At 41.2% G+C, this 15607-nt stretch overlaps 1 protein-coding gene across 3 annotated transcripts in view; it reads right to left on the bottom strand.

Annotated features, from left to right (window-relative positions):
* PCSK1 (proprotein convertase subtilisin/kexin type 1) overlaps positions 1–14801 on the bottom strand; it is a 43327-nt gene extending 28526 nt beyond the window's left edge. The window contains exons 1-5 of one of the 3 annotated variants that reach the window (XM_030848191.2): positions 14055–14797; positions 10794–10898; positions 7384–7494; positions 5287–5433; positions 3901–3977 (exon numbers count right to left, since the gene is read on the bottom strand). In XM_030848191.2, coding sequence (XP_030704051.1) covers positions 3901–3977; positions 5287–5433; positions 7384–7494; positions 10794–10898; positions 14055–14234 — 620 coding nt within the window. In that variant the 5' untranslated portion in view covers positions 14235–14797. Of the gene's footprint in view, positions 1–3900; positions 3978–5286; positions 5434–7383; positions 7495–10793; positions 10899–12390; positions 12514–14054 lie in introns of those variants that run through there. The other 2 variants (XM_060296030.1, XM_060296029.1) reach the window with 2 other exon arrangements.
* Positions 14802–15607: the final 806 nt, after the last annotated feature.

The following is a 15607-nucleotide window of genomic DNA, read 5'->3' on the forward strand; positions in this document are numbered from 1 at the left end:
GAGAGCATTTCAAGAATTGATGCAGATTCTGGGGGAAAGAATTATATTCTTTCTCAAGAATCTTCAGCTTTAAGTTCCACGTGAGCCATGTGGATCTTGCTACCAGGCAGTGTTCTATTGAGAATGAAGCTAAGTGGAGGTGAGCAGCACTAGGAGATGGATACAGAGTAATTGGTGTCCTGATGGCATACTATTTGAGTTTCTGGATCTTGCAATGCTTGAAGCTGAACATCTCTTGGGGAAAAATATTTTCATATCTCCATTTTACTTAATCTTTGTGTTAGGATTCTCTCACTTGCAACTGAAGCTCTCCTGACCAACACACCCATTCTCTGAGAAATGCATGCATATTGAACACATAGAAGGCACCTTATGCCTGTGGATTAGACTTCTTTCCTTTTGTGGAAGGGAAAATTCAGTTGCCATCATCGGGGAAATATGCTACCAGAAGTCACCACCACCTGTATTTCCATTTACACAAGATGGAGGACAGCGCCCAAGATAGCGAAGTCTCCAGGTGGAGCCTACAGAATCAACCTGTTGGCAAACATCTCCAGCATTGTACCTCTGTCCTAAAAATGATGCAGTATGACACTACCTATTATTTGTCTCTCTTTATATAGTGTTTATCTCTCTTTACATAGTACTATTTTCTTAAAATGTGCAGGATCGTGGTACAAATAGGGGTTGATATCTTTGCCTCCTCTTATCCTCACTTCTCACCTGCACACCTTGAGAAAAAAAGACTTTATTAAAGTGGTTCTATATCATTCTTCCTAGACCTGCAGTTTTCTTTCCTTAAATCAGGCTCTGAGATAAAAGAACACTCTATTATCTTAGAACAATGGTTATAACTGGCATTTAAACAAATTGATTTTTAAAAAATTATTCCAGAAGATAATGTAAAGACTACTATTGTACTAGTTAAAATATCCTTGCCACACATGTTATAAAATAGATGAATAATCTGTAATTGGTGTTGAAATACTGATCACAAATTCATGCCAGATTAGTAGTAAGAGTTACCTGCACTTTTAAGATTTTGTTATTTAGTGATTCCTCATTTGATTTGCAGAGGAGAATTCAAATGTAGCTTTTATTAACCTCATTTACATAGTAATAAAGAACAGCAGCAACACAGATAGTTTGGAGAGATAATGCCCTTGGAATTGGGAGATAATAGGTCTCTAACTGCTATAAAGGCCAAGACAAAATGGGGCCATTCATTTTCTAAACCTAAGGGATTTATTTCTGACAATATGCTAGAAGGGTAACTCTACTTTTATTATACATTTTGATAAATGATGGGGATGCTAGCTTTTTGGTTGATAGTCAAGAGGACCCTGAGAGATAGCTGCTTATTGTGTAATTTTCAAATAGCAGATTCTGAATTGGCTTAGAAAATTGTCTCTGCTTCTGCTCTTATCAGATGATACTATTCTTGTCAAGCTTTTTTTCTCAGTGAAAGGAGGTCTACCTTAGTTGCTAAATGAAAAACCTTGATCATTATCATCATCATAGCACACATTTAACTTTTTCTATATACAAGGCACTATCCAAGCCAATTACATATATAAACTTATTTAATCCCCCTAAGAACCCAATGAAGTAGGTACTATTATTACCTCTTTAGTAGATGATAAAAGTAGTCACAAAGAAGTTAAATAATTTGCTCAAGGTCACTCACCTATTAAGTGGAAGATCTAAGATTTGATCTAAATCTAGCTGCAAAGTCTGTGCTCTCTTGTTTGGCCATGCTACACTAACTCTATGCTATGTGCAAGGTCCACGGTCTGCTATTCTCTGGAAGCTCAGAGTTTTCAGGCACAAAATACATACAATTATGTGTTGCTTCCTTGGGGCCTTTGGAACTCTGTGAATTGGGGGAAATGTGGCTATTATCAGTACCATAAGTTGAGAGTCCCTTTTCTGGGGGGGAAGGGAAGAGGGACATCTGAATTTCCCTTCTCATGAGTACAAAGCTCTAGAGAATGTCATTTCACCAGGTATTCACCTATCATGCATCTACCACACAAGTTATCACCCACTTTGGATCCTGGGCCAGACCCAGTACACACTGCCTAAGAAGGAGGCTGACACCTTCAGCTAACAGTCTCCTCAGCTGTGCCCATGTGGTCGGGAGCAGATTTCCCTCTTAGTCTTGATCAAGGGGATGGATTGAGAGTTGTCATTTTTACTTCATTCTAGGAAGAGTGTCCTTTTCTTCCAAGCACTTACTGCCCATTTCCTTAGGAAGCTTCTTTTAGGAGGGTAGGGAACAGATACCTTGTCACCATTTTAGGAGACGAAATAAAAAATAAAGGCAGAGTGAGATGAGTGATTTCCTCAAGGTCATCCTCCCTCCTGGTAATTGGCAAAGCCATCACTACCAGGCAGGCTAACATTACAAGGTCATGCTCTAAAAGAACATGTGTTCCTCCTGGTCTTGCACTGCCCTCACTCAGAAATATGGCTGAACGTTTGTCTCGGGGGGTCCTGCTCTAAGTTCCTGAGATATCCCACTTTCCTCCAAGGGTGCCCTCTCATGGTTCCTTTTGTATTGTTACTGGAATGTTCTAACCTCAAGGGCTGTTTGCTGTTAACCCCTTTAAGAGATAAACCCTAAAAGAAGTAAATGGTACTGAAAGAACCCTCCCCAAGCCTCCCCTTCCCCTCAAGGAAGAAATATACACTCGGAAGTTGAGGCCAAGTCCTGGAGCCCCAGCCTCCCTTCCTGGGGTTTGTTGGCCTCCTGGAGGACAATCCAAAGTCACAACTTTAGGTCAACATTACTACACCAGCCACATGGGAATTCTGAGAAAATAAGGGAGAAGGAGAGAGGGAAACTGAGAGCAAGAGAGAGAGAACTCTATTGACCCTAATTGGTTAATAATCTGAGAGAGGAAGAAAGAAAAGGGAAGCACTTTATGTGGCATCCACGAAGAGCTTTTCCCTACTTGCTCTTTCCATCCCCACTTGTAGCAGCACTCATTTTGCCTTGGCTTTCATCTGCTTTGGTGCAAGTTTCCTTTGGGTGGAGCAAATGAAGAGGAAAGTGTGAATGTCTCCTTGAAGTCTGTGAGAGACATCATTATGCACAAAGATGAGTTTTCACACGGGCATGGACACTTGAGGCTGTGTGCCTAGAGGGTGAAGTTCCTTTGGAGCTAAGAAAAGAAAGGTTAAAATGTCTCTTGCCTTTGGGTCTTTATTTGGCCTCTTGCTTCGGTGGGTCTGGCTCTTGGCCTCACTCGTCACCTTGTGGCTGCTATGGAGAGTTAATTTAGGGGTCAGAAGATATCCTTTTTCTCTTCCCTTTAGCTTTAGAATACCCAGCAGAAATTCTGGAACAGGCTACTAATTAGCCCAATGCCCCGGAGACTGTGTTGGATTTGAGGGCCAAGCCCATGGTATATTTCTCGTCTGGTGCCTTGTCATAGTCTTCTGAGGGAACTAGTGAGCATGGTTGTGGCCGACATAGGAAGTCGTGGGGATTTGTTACCTTGGTCATCTATATTTCTCTTCATGACTGACATCAAGCATGTTGCTAGTAATAAACGATTCATAGAGGAATTGGGGGCGGGGGGGTGGACTCAGATTTTTATTCTTTATGTCTCAAACAATTTTTTTAAAGCCATAACTATTCAGTAACATTTGAGGGGAACATTTCATAATGTAAGAAGAAAGTTTAATTGAAATATGGTTCTATAAGCCCAAAGGAATATATAAATAGAAACTTTTGTTTCTGTTTTAAAAGCAACAAAATATTGTGGTATGGATGGTGTACACGAACATTTTCTGAGAGCTCAAATGTGGATTATATTTATAGTGTAATTTTCTCAAGTAAGATAAAAGCATTTTAAAGCACTTACCCCCACCCCCAAATCCACATTTACTCACTTGTTCTCATTTGTGGGATCATATCGGGGAAATGGATCATGGTCATTATCGTTAAAATCATAGCTAGCCTCTGGATCCTAAAGAGAAAACAAAAATAACATGGTAGCATCATTAAAAAAAGCAGTACTTTCCGAGCCTTCTATCCCTATCCTATTCCCATCCTGACTGATAGCTCGAAAGTCTGCATTTTAGAGTTTCTGGCCCAGTTTCTGATCATTTATCATCCCCATAAACCAGGCAGAGGTGATATACACAGAAAAGTGAGTCATCATCCAATTCTCAGTGAATGTTTCCAAACCTCTAGCTCATAGACTCTCATAGGATATTAGAACAGAAGGAGTCAAAGTTCACTTAGTTCAACCACCTCATTTTCCAAATGAGAAAATTGAGGCCCAGAGAATTTGAATGGCTTAATTAAGCTAGAGCCCTAGTTAGTGACACTTTGATGCTCATCTTTCTTAAGAATATAGGTGAAAAGAGCTGGCTGTGGGCTGGGGCTCAGGTCTGCAGTGATCTCCTTCAGCCTCCTCAGTTAAAATAAACATGTAATTTAATTAAAGAGGCTGTGCTTGAAATTCAAGACAAGCTTCCAGGTCCCACCCCCCTTTGCAATCAGATTGCTACACTTAAACATCTTCCACGTAGGAATTGTATCACTACTACTGCTACTTCTCTATGTTTTCCATATCTTTTAATAATTCCTAATCTTTTTCATCTCTTCTTTTCCTTCCTGTTTCCTTTGCTCTTTAGCTGGGGAATGTTGGTTGAGTAGAAAGGATGAGAGAAAGACAAGGGGCAATATTCAAGATGAAACACTGATTTAAAGACCTAAAATATTATGGAGAACTTCATAACCAATTAAGTAAATAACTTTCATTTACTTATTTCCCATTTTTAGTAAACTTTTCTCAGCTTCCCATTTTTGTATTGTGTAGTGCACGCTTTGATTTGCATGGAAGGAATCACATTCACATAACTTCACAATGTGAGAGATATTGACCCATAAGGGATGTCAGCAGGAAGACTGTGAACATGGTCTCAGGCATCAGGCTTGATTTGATTGCTTTCATGTCCCCAAATACTGAGTGGCATAGAGTTTGAATGGCTTTTAATAATCTAGCTGATGTTAAGTGCCTCCCCCTACCCCAACACACATGCTTTCATACGATCCTTGGCTCCAGCAAATTCTTTCGATGCCCAGTGATACAAAAAAAAAAAAAAAAATTTATGTGCACTGGCAGAAGGGTGAGGGAAGTGGCAAAACCGTGGCCCGTCATTACCAGGACTGACATCAGAGTAGCCTCCTGCTTGAGGGAAGCAAAGTCCTAACTGTGTGTCAGTGTAGACAACTCCCTAAGTTGCAGCAATGGGAGGGCTTAGACTCACATAGTTGGCATAGATGTCTGTGTGATTCCACTCCAAGCCATCATCCAGTACAGTGATAACAACTCCTTTGCCTGTGATGCCTTTTTGCCAAACAGGTATCACGTGGAGGTCCAGCTTGGGCAGGGCTGCAGTCATCCTAGTATCTTGCTGATAAAGAAAAACCAAGAAGCATTGATAAAACCATGACTTGTTTGCTGCAAAATAAGAACTGAAGCTCCAGTCTGGAGACCCATCTTTCTTCTTCCTGGGGTCACTCTATTCGTTAGAAGCGGGCAATTAGGTGAAATAAAAAAACAAAGTTAAGGGTGAGACCAAGTGAATCATCAGAGTGCTGCTCTTTTTCCAGTTGTTCCAATGGAAAATCACTCAAAAGGATGAATCACCCTGTGCCCCTTGTCTTTGAGCTGCGTGGCTTTGAAGAAGTTCATCCCTAAGTTGCTTTCATTTATAATTACGTGCTCAAGCTTTTCATCTACCAAAGCTTTATTTGATGTCCCATGTTTCCATCTCCCCCCAAATCCTGAGCCTCCACTGCCACACTGAATGTACTTTATATTGTCTGGTTCACAGCTCTTCATGGATGTTTTTATAAATTTTCTAAAAGAAAAGACAGAACCTGGAATGCCCAGGAGGCTGTGGTCTTACCAAGACTTGCAATCTAACTGCCTATGTCCAAGTATTAGTGATTTAGGGAGTAAGTACCTGTGAGAGAAGATTTGGGATTTGTTTTCAGATAATTTTTCTGTTAGTTACTGTATGTGGGACTGTAAGGAAGAAGAGCTAGACAGCAAGGGAACACAGATATGAGCACATCACCAAGCATTCAAGAGAGATGCACTAGAAGAATGCCTGCTTTTTAGTGAAGAGGTCAACAAGATATTTATAAATAACAACAATCAAAAGTATCAGTGAATGCATTGGCCCCTGGCTGATGCTCCTCAGAAAGAGGTGGGGGCAAAACAAGAATTTACTAGGCCAACATGAAGCTGAATCACAGGAGGCTGGAAATACACACAGATTGTTGGCCAACGCCAGAGAAGAAGGACTCTCTGTCAGTCAGAAGAACAATCATAGAGTGTGGTTGTTAAGAATATGGCCTCTGGAGCCATGAATTATGCCCCCTCCACTATAATTACGTGATTTTGGCAAGTTATTCAACTTGCCAATGTCTCTGTCTCTTCATCTGTTAAATGGGGATACTTACTATACCTACAACAAAATGTTGTGTGAGAACTAGATGAGTTAACTCATGTCAAACATTTAGAATAGTATTTGACACATAGCAAATGCACCAGTGTTAGCTAATGAGTCTCTTCTGCTGCAAGGAGTAGGTATTGCCTAGGTTAAGAGAGTTTCAAGAGGAATTGATCTCCTTTCCCATCTATTATGCAACAAGGATGTCTAAGCGTTAGCTTATGGTTGTCATGAAAATTCATCTTTTATAATATTCTCAACAATAAACACTTCTATTAACATGTATTACTACGATAGAGGCTTAACATTAAAACAGAGGAGAGCACTCCGTAGGCAAGCAGGAACACTTACAGTTTCTCCACTAGGTGCCTACATTCCAACAAGCATTTGATAACTATCTTAAAGGTAGAACTGGTTCGCAAGTCTGGACCTCTGCAGATAGATGCCTTTTGTCTTTCCTTGTGTTCCTTCCTTTAGCCCTAGTTCAGAAATTCTCACCTGTAAGCATGTGCAAATTGCCTCTCAGGGCTATATATACTGAATCATGTTCACTGTACTCTTTGGGTGATTAAAAGGGTTCTCAAGAGTAACTTTGATCAAATATGTTTTTTTGCCATGAGTACTGTTTTGGAACCCCTAACTTGCAAGACATGATTCTTCTGTACTTATTCCAGATGAACTTAAGAAGACAAAAGGCAACAACCCTTCCTCTCATAGTAGCTAAAGATCTGTGTTTCAGACATCCTCACAGAGTAAAACAGAAGATCCAGATCATGGAAGGTCCCGTCAACCCTAATCTCTAGGTAACACAGCCCTCTGCTGAATTATCTATCATTAAAAAAATCTGTTGTGCAGATATAACAAATAACCCAGGTCCTACACAGTCCTCCTGTAGGTACTTACCAAGTACCACTGCTGATTCCACATCGGATCATTGAAGAGATCTAGTGCTGAGTCTCTTAGAACTGAACGTTTACTTCTCTCTTTTTCATACTGTTGTTCAGCCCATAGCACCTACAAGGAGTTTTAGAGCAAAAAAATCAACAAATAGCCACCTCTGGTGTAATCATCTTCCCTCTAACTAGCTCTAGTACTCTCTCCATCAGAGTTCAGGCAGCTCCACAGTGTTTTCGTTTGACTATAGATCAAACTGGCAGCTCAGTGAGAAGAAGGGATTGCCCACTGGTGAGATGAACATTTCCTCTATTACAGTAAAATGTACCTTTAGGGGGAGGAGAAGCAGTCAGTGAAGTGATGATTCCCTCAAATTATTTACACTGTGATTACAGTGGAAGTAAAAGTTCAGCCTGCTTTCATCAGCAAATGGACCATATTACTCACTGTTATATTGAGGTTCCAGGGTTCTGTGGCAGAAAATTTGTGCATTTTCGTGGAATGAGTCAACAAGCTAAGAGATCCTAGAGACTGCTGTTATGTTGCTCTTACAGCTTAATTTCTCTTTCTTTATATACAAAAATAGAAATTGCAAATGTGACAAAAGACAAGAAAGGCGCTATGTCTTGGCAGATTTGAAATTCTGCCTCCTCTATTCTTCAACCTTCTGTTTAAGTGTATTTAATATGAGAAACAGATCCAGGGTGATGAATGGGCACTACTGACCATGCACACTTACCATTGATTTAGTTTCATGTATTATGCAAAGACACCTGACAATACAAAATTACCTTCCCCACATTTATAGCATAATCCTATTATACGTGAGGCCCTGAGAGGGTGAGGGGCTGCCTTGTGGTTATATTCATTATGAGATAACACCATGCTCTAATTTTGCTGAGCAACATGACTCTTTCCTACCCAAAACATATCCTCTCTTCTGTACTCATGATGATAGTCCATGGTGTGATAGGATATTTTTAATGTGAGAATACTAATGAGTCAGATCCAAAAATAAAAACTGAAAAATAATTTGCAACTAAAGGATAAAACCATCCACTAAGACTGTCCTGAATTTCCAATTAGAAAATGTACTGCAAACCTATTATAAACATTGGGAGGGACTTGAGAGTTGGAAATCAGTCACTATAATTTATTTTTAAAGTGCCTGTATTTTCAAGCGTAAGTGTTTTGGCTTAAAATACCTCAATGCTTGGAATATACTGCCTGTCTTCTGAGTTGGTCTTTGGGAACTGGCTGCTAGGGAACAAGTACTAATCTTTGAGGCAGAGAGTCACTTACAGTTGGAGATTTCATTAACAGACTTATAAAGATAGCTTATTGCTGCATTTCAGAGTGCTAATTTGAAAGAATATCATCCCTATCAAAAAAAAGGAGCAATAAAATGAAAAGCAAAAGCAATTTTTAAAAACTGGAATATAAGAGGAGGCACTCTGTCATCTGATCAGATAAACATCCAATTGTTGGAAACAGTGTTATGATTAATGTCATTAACTCCAAATGCCATATTAATCTCTGTAAGAGCAGACCAAGTGGAACAGAGCAAATTAATGGTGTCCTTCTATTATGTATATAATAAGTATCATGTGCTTAATTGTAAATAATCCTTTTGATTTGAAAAGGGAATTAAAAATCATCTAGTTTAACCTCCTACTGCAAGCTTCAGTGTGTTCTAGGGTTTTTCCTGAACTAAAGTTATTCTGGGTATAACTTTTCATAGGATTATATAGACTCCTTTTTTATGAAGTTATGCTGAAGAGTAAATTCTCAGCTCTTCTTCCTTATGCTTTGAGATTTCTCCCCCAAATCTATTATTAAGGAAATATCTAAAGAATAGAACTGGGCCATCTGTTCATTTTAGTGAGATATTGAGTAATAGTAACAGTTAGGTCTGCTCCACTCTATCCAATTTCCTCCTATTAAGATGAGAAGGAAGGTCAGTTTTACTTTCTTGTGCATTAATGTCAGGCATGTATTTAGGCAGACAAGGAAATCTCTCTCTTGTTTTGCCCAAGGACTAAGCCTAGCCAGAGTGCTAGAAGTTGCCCTACTTTCAAAGCCCACATACAATTAGCCATCTGCCTTGGGACAGCGAAGAGAAGATTTCGCTGGACAAGAAACGTTTAAAGTAATGTTCAGGGCCTCTGATTAGGTCTCTCACTTCTAGCCATTAACTTGGGTAAAAGCCAGCAATGGTTGTTTGTGAGCTGTGGTGTTGCTGTCTGTGGTCCTGATACAGCATTCTTGGTCTGGGTTTGGTTGCTTCTTTCATGTTTGAACACTGGTAACCCAGGCCCAGTCATTTCCTACTCTCTTAATCTGTCTTCCTTTTCTTCTTCTTCTTTTTTTTTTTTTTAAATTCTATCAGTTGCATAACAAATAAAATAGCAAATTATTTTACAGGGTTCACGAATTCCTGTACTTTAAACCGTTCTAGCACCTTTCTGTCACTTATACTTTTCTTTATGGGAAGTTGAAAGTATGTGTTGTATCTCTCACAAAGCTTCCAGAATTCTTTAGAATGTCCTAGACAACAGAAATCATGTACACAGATATCAGGCCAGCCAGGATAAGTGTTCACCAGTATGGCACATTCTTGTGAAACGGCAATGTTGTGTATGCAGATTCCAATACTTCAAATTTCTATTTCATTTCAACATTCTATTGGTGTGTTTGCTGACCCTGAAAACAGACTTCAAAATCAAAAGGTACATTAGATATACATGAAATTGGCTCCACACTTTACCTATATCCATTCTGGACATTTCCTGCTGTTGCCTAATCATTGACTATGTATACAGACCAGGATAAAAAGAGATCAAATGCTTTGGATCAGACTATACAATACTTATAGAAACATTTGCCTCATGAAGACATGGATTTAAAGCTCCTTCAAAAGCACTAGTTCCCTACATAACCAAACCAGACAGAATGGCAGAATGTTTTTTCAGTTACACTGAAATGTTATTAAGAACAGGGTTTATGTATTATATTTCTTTGGCATCATCACATCGGATATCAAAGTGCTTGGTACATAATAGGCATATAATAAAAGTTTGTTGATCGATTGTATTGTCAAACAGTTCATCAGTGCTGCCACTTGATTCTCATATTCATTTTCATGCTCTTAGACTGGATTTGTGAGCTAGTGTTTATATATATAGTGCGTGTGTGTGTGTGTGTGTGTGTATATATATATATGTATAAAATTTAGTCAACCAATTCAATCTGATCCAGTTATTATTATGTGCAATTATAACACTATGAAGATAATAAGAAACACTACATATTTTGTGAACACAATAAAAAAAATCATATTTGCTTTTGCTCTTGTTAGCAATCACAAAGAAGGCAGATAAGTCAGGTTACTGGTTTGAAGACAAATGCACAACACTTACACGATCATCATCAGATAATCTCTTAGTGATATGAAGGGCACTCCTTCGAGACCTCCGAGGATGGTTTTTATGTTTGAATAAGTAGTGATTTTCAAGTGACCCAATCTATAAAAGAAAAAATTAAAATAAAAATCCTCTTTCCAAAGTAAGTATCTATAGGTTAGGTTGAAACACAGCTAACTTGGAGACAGGCAGCTTTTGTTAAATCCATTTCTTGTATTGAGGTTAACTTTTTTCTTCATGAGGAAGACACTGATAGAAGCCTTTCCTCTCAGTGTGTTGAGTGAGACGAGCTTCATGACATTATCACTTGGGCTTACAGCATACTTGGGAGCTGTTAATGCTTCTGTTCCATGTATTTCAGAGGAACTACATTTGCTTTTCTAGGTGATGTTATTGTGTAGATAGACATTTCTTAAAAAATATTCATTTTGTCAAATTTATTCTGTCAGAGAACAATAATTTGTGGAAGGCAGGCAAACCCTTTGGTACGATATATAGGCAGTGCCACATTCAGCTAGAATAATTTGTTACGAAATATAGCCATTGAATCCATAGTGATAATTATTATAAGCTACTAGTAGTGACCATCTGACTTTCCAATAGTTCAAGGCTTTGAGGAAGAAACCAGCATGCCACATTTAGGACAGGTGTTCCACCTTGGAGTGTGTAAACTTCTCTGGGTGACTGTCAATACATTTGGTCCATTTAGAACTAAGTTCATTATTCTTTTAAGCTAGTTTCCCTTTATTCAAAATAGTACTTAATTTGAACCTACCAAATTCTCTAGATGCCCTGTATGTTTTTAAACCGAGACAAACAATTGACAATGGGTTATTTCAGAAGAACTACATTCTTTAAATTGGTGTTTCTTATCACCTAGAGAATTTTTTAATAGAGATGCTTAGGGCCTGCTCCAAGCCTGAACCTCAGGGGCTGAATCTGCTATAAGCTTTACATGGAGTTGGGGAGAGAGAATATTAGCCATAAGAAAAGATCACCAGTGCTTAGCTCTGTTTCTGCTATCAACTGGTTTTGCTTCTTGTCACCCCTGCCCCCAATCCTAGCTTTTGAGGCCTTAAGGAGCTCAAGATAGTGATGCTAAGTTAAGTGTAAACAAAGGAAGAAACAAGCAGAGCCAGGAAAGCACTATCAGTCTTTTACAAAGAATTATTATTTTAAAAGCATTTACTAGTAATGCCATTTAACTGGAAATATGCATATGCAAATCACATGCAAGTATAGATAGGTTTTCCCACTATTTTCTAAAGCCTCTTGTACTCTGCCACCCCTTCCTCAAAGATCCTACCAAGAGTACTGATTTATTGTTATTTATTTATTTATTGAGACTTGTGATTTTGAAAGACAGTCCACATAATGAATGGTCCGGGTTTGGATGTATGTCTGGGGCTAATAAGGTGAGAAAATGAAGAGGGAGTTATTTTTTGCTCTCTCCTCCAATCTCCTTTCACACAATTGCCAATGCTATTTAGCTGCCCAAAAGATTAAGTTCCCAGGTTTTTTTTTCCCTCATAGGACACACAAGATTTCCATGATGCCCACAGTACCCACCCATACAGTTCTGCCCACTACTCACTCTCTTTTTAGATCCCAACAATGTCTTGTGGTTTCCAGGCTTATAAGTAAGTCACTTTCTTTTTTATCTCCCTGGTTTCCCACAAGCTGTTTTCTACGCCTGGAGTGCCTTCTCCAATGTCCTCATGTTCTCCAGGGCAACCTTTGATTCTTCTTCCTGAACCTGTGCAAGTGTTTCCTCCTTGGGCTGTCTTCTTTCACCCCTCCCCAATTCCCTTCCATCCTCAATCCTTCAATCAACAAGTATTGAGACTCCAGGAACAGCTTCTTTTGCTATACCAATTGCTTGCAATTGCAGTCATTTGTTTCTAAACAAGTCTCTAGACCCTTGATTCCTTGAAAGTTTATTTTCCTCCTATTATTCCTCAGCCCCTAACACGGAGCCTAGCACAGAACAAGGACTGGACAAAAGCAGAAGTATGGGTCTGCTACTGGGACACGGAGAAGAGAATTCAATATGCGTATTGACTTCCCTGCTGGGGATTTCAGACGGTTTGGCTCATGAAGTTGGAGAATGAAGCCTATGGGAAGGAAAGGCACGTTCCCAGTGGATCTGGATTTATGGAATTGCCAACACCCACATCCCATTACTCATCCATGACTTCAGCTGCATCTCTACCACCACCTCTAGAAAAAACGCGCCAAAATGTTTTACAACTCCTTCCTCCCTCCCAACCACCCGCCCCCCCCCCCGTTTCCATGCACAGCAACTCACAAGGCAAGGAATGAGGGCTTGATTCTGAGCCAAGGGAAAGGAAAGCTCAGATTAGAACTCACACCCCCTGCGGTGCACAGCTAAGGAGCCCCCTACATAATGCCTTAACGGCCCCCCACCCCCCAGCTGTCTATTAAGCCAGGCCTTGCTTGGACGGGCAACAGCTTTTTTCACTGGATGAAACCCCTGGAAAGCGAATACGCATTTGGCTGGGGAACAAGAAAGATGTCATTTCCCCAGTCACTTCGGCAGCTTGACCCTTCAGGGGAACTGACCGAGCAAAGTTGTGAAGCTCGGACTTTGCAAGTTTCCATTGAGAATCCAGAGCTCGCGGTAGAGGCCCGGAGAGTTGGTCCCATGTCTTTCACCCACCTCATTCTGCCACTCCATAGCCCCCGAGCCCCCGGGTCGCGAGGCCCGGCCACTGACACTCTCCCATTGCCCTGGGTGTATCCTCGAAGGCTGCCGGCGAACATCTCCAAGCCTGCTTGGCCCCTTGAATCAGGACTTGGATCTGCTGCTGCCATATTGAAAAGAATGAAACAGCCAGCTCCTGACGCAGACCTGCGGAGTCTCAGGGGACAGAGCGCACTGCCTCTCCTCTGGGCACTGGTTAGTAAGAGCCTGCGTGCATCTCAAGTTCCGTGAACAAGCGTGGAGGGATTTTTCTTCCAAACCGCGCGGGAACGGATTTCAATTCCAGAGCGGACAGCAGCAAGACTAAGCTGTACCCAGCTGCAGCGGCTTGGTTCTGCCTGGCTGCGCCCAGCCCAAACAATAAATAAGGCAAGCCTTCTCCAAGCGCGCCAGGGCCGAGAGCTGGAGAAGCTCCCGCTCCTTGCCACTGTGCTCAGGAGAGTGCAACCTGGGACTCCCACATGGGAGATTACGCTCCAGTCCCGCCAGTCCCCTCGAGCCCCAGAAAGTTTTTTGAAAGTGCAAACTCTTACCTGACCCAAAAGGTCATAGCCCAGCTCCTCGGCTATCGCGGAGGCTGCCTCCGGTCCCCCGGGGATCTCCGCCGCCCATTCATTCACAAACTGCCTCTTCGCTTTTACATTATTCAATGCACACCAAGCGCAAAAGAGAGCGAAAGCAGTACACTGCAGAGTCCAGGCTCTTGGCTCCATGGCTCTCCCACTCGCTCGCACACGAGTGGGAAGGAGAGGGGGAATGAGAAGCAAGATAGAAAAGCCAGAAAGGATCGCCCCTTCCACCCTCCGGCTCTGGACCACTTCTCGCTCCCGGTTGTTCTGAGACAAGACAGAGACGCGCAGGAGAGGCTGGGCGGCGGCGAGCGCTCAGTGCAGCGCTTCGGTCTCCCGGTCTCCCGGTCTCCCGGCAGAGTGGAGCCCCAGCCCTTCCGAGTCGGAATGGAAATCAGTGTTTACACGTCAAATCTACGAAAGCCATCTCTTGACGTCAGATCTACCTGGACTAAGATCTGGATGGTATTCCCAGCGGGATGGAGAAGCGGCTAAAATAAGCAGCAGAGAAGAAAAGGAAGGAAACCTTTGCTCGTATCGGTTAAGTCTGCTCCCGTTCTGATTGTAAATTCTGTAGCCGTGAGGAACACCTTCACTTCTCAAAGAGAAGTGCCCCATTTGAATATAACTACCACGAATCAAAGATCTGGCGTGCAGCACATTTTCCTTCCCTTCTGTCCGTTTTCTTTATCTTTACTTGATTATCTTGTGTAAGAGGAGAAGGGAGGGAGGAGGATTCTTATAACGGCCCTGTGGATATCGGCACCTGCTATGAAGAACAGGGCTTTTCAGTCTTTCAGATCGGACAGAGGCTGGGAGGGCAGAGAGAAGGGAAGCTTCTACTGCCCGGATTCTAACCTAAATCGCCTGGGACAAACGAGCACTTCTGGAAGACAATGCTAAAACAATACTTTTAAAAACGTATTTTTAGCCGTTCAAACCACCTTAGTTAACAAGTTTACATCCTTCTCTCCTCCGTTTCTCAACCTCAGTAAAACAATATCTAAAATTCTATTCCAGATATTGCAGGACCCACTACCACCCACTTTACAGTCCTTATCAGAAAAAAAATGATTAATCTCGTGATTTTAAAATTTTATTTATTTTTATTCACATGATTTTTAAAAACAGAAAATTATTTCCTTTATTTATAAACAAGGGAGTGTAGGGACCCAAGTGCTGTTGTGTTGACTCAGGGAGAGAAAGAGCAGGTTTCATTAACTCTGAACTTTCCATTCTTCCTTCAGTAGAGCTCTTCACTTTGGTGTTGAACTGAAGCTATGCCATTACTTTCCCATAAAATGCACAATTTCTTTTTGTGGAAGGGTGTTTTCCCGTGGAAGGAGAATAAGCAGACGTCTAAATGGTTCTCCCCGCCACCCACCCCTCCCCCCCACCCCAGAACAGGGAAATGGGTACAGTGCACTGTGGCTGAACCTATTCTGATCCTGAGGGGTTGAACCTGGCGGGAAATGCCAGGATCTCCATTCAGCACCGAGGAATGGACAGCGCCACAA

Source organism: Globicephala melas, chromosome 3, assembly GCF_963455315.2.
Source record: "Globicephala melas chromosome 3, mGloMel1.2, whole genome shotgun sequence".
Lineage (NCBI taxonomy): Eukaryota > Metazoa > Chordata > Mammalia > Artiodactyla > Delphinidae > Globicephala > Globicephala melas.